Source organism: Mandrillus leucophaeus, unplaced genomic scaffold (genome assembly GCF_000951045.1).
Source record: "Mandrillus leucophaeus isolate KB7577 unplaced genomic scaffold, Mleu.le_1.0 Scaffold215, whole genome shotgun sequence".
NCBI classification, from domain to species: Eukaryota; Metazoa; Chordata; class Mammalia; order Primates; family Cercopithecidae; genus Mandrillus; species Mandrillus leucophaeus.
The window spans coordinates 470,379-470,825 of record NW_012102199.1 but is presented as its reverse complement, the minus strand read 5'-3'; the positions used below and the strand labels follow the sequence as shown (position 1 = coordinate 470,825).

The window sequence follows — 447 nt, the reverse complement described above, 5'->3', positions numbered from 1 at the left end:
TGCTGCTGCTAGCGGGGCCTGGGGCTGCAGGTGAGGGGCCGGGACCTGGCGGATGGGACGAGGGCGGCAGAGGGGGAGTGCAAGAACCCCCATGGCCGGGGCTGGGGGTGTTCATGGGAGGCAGGAACCAGGGTCGGGGAAGGGGCGCAGGAGCCCGGGGCTGCATGCCAGTCCTGGAGGTCCCAGAGGTTCAGAATGGGGAGGACCCCAGAGGCCCAAGGAACGGGGACCCTTGAGCGATCAGAGCAGAAGATGAAGGGACCCAGGAGTCCGAGACTGGGAGGTCGAGGTGCGGGGATCAGGGACTCGAGGTGGGGAGGGTGTACAGAGTCCGGGACTCGTCCCCATCCAACTCACGCCTGGAGTCCTGGGTAGGTTATGGTTGGGGGCCCAGGTACTCCTAGGCCGGGGACCTCTCGCACAAAAGCCCCCCCCACCCCGCCCCCG

At 68.2% G+C, this 447-nt stretch overlaps 1 protein-coding gene across 1 annotated transcript in view; it reads left to right on the top strand.

Moving 5' to 3' along the window:
• Window positions 1-2: 2 nt before the first annotated feature.
• NOTCH3 (notch 3) overlaps window positions 3-447 on the top strand; it is a gene marked incomplete at its 5' end in the record, with an annotated part of 53,469 nt that continues 53,024 nt past the window's right edge. The window contains 1 exon segment of the mRNA XM_011980613.1: window positions 3-30. Coding sequence (XP_011836003.1) covers window positions 3-30 — 28 coding nt within the window.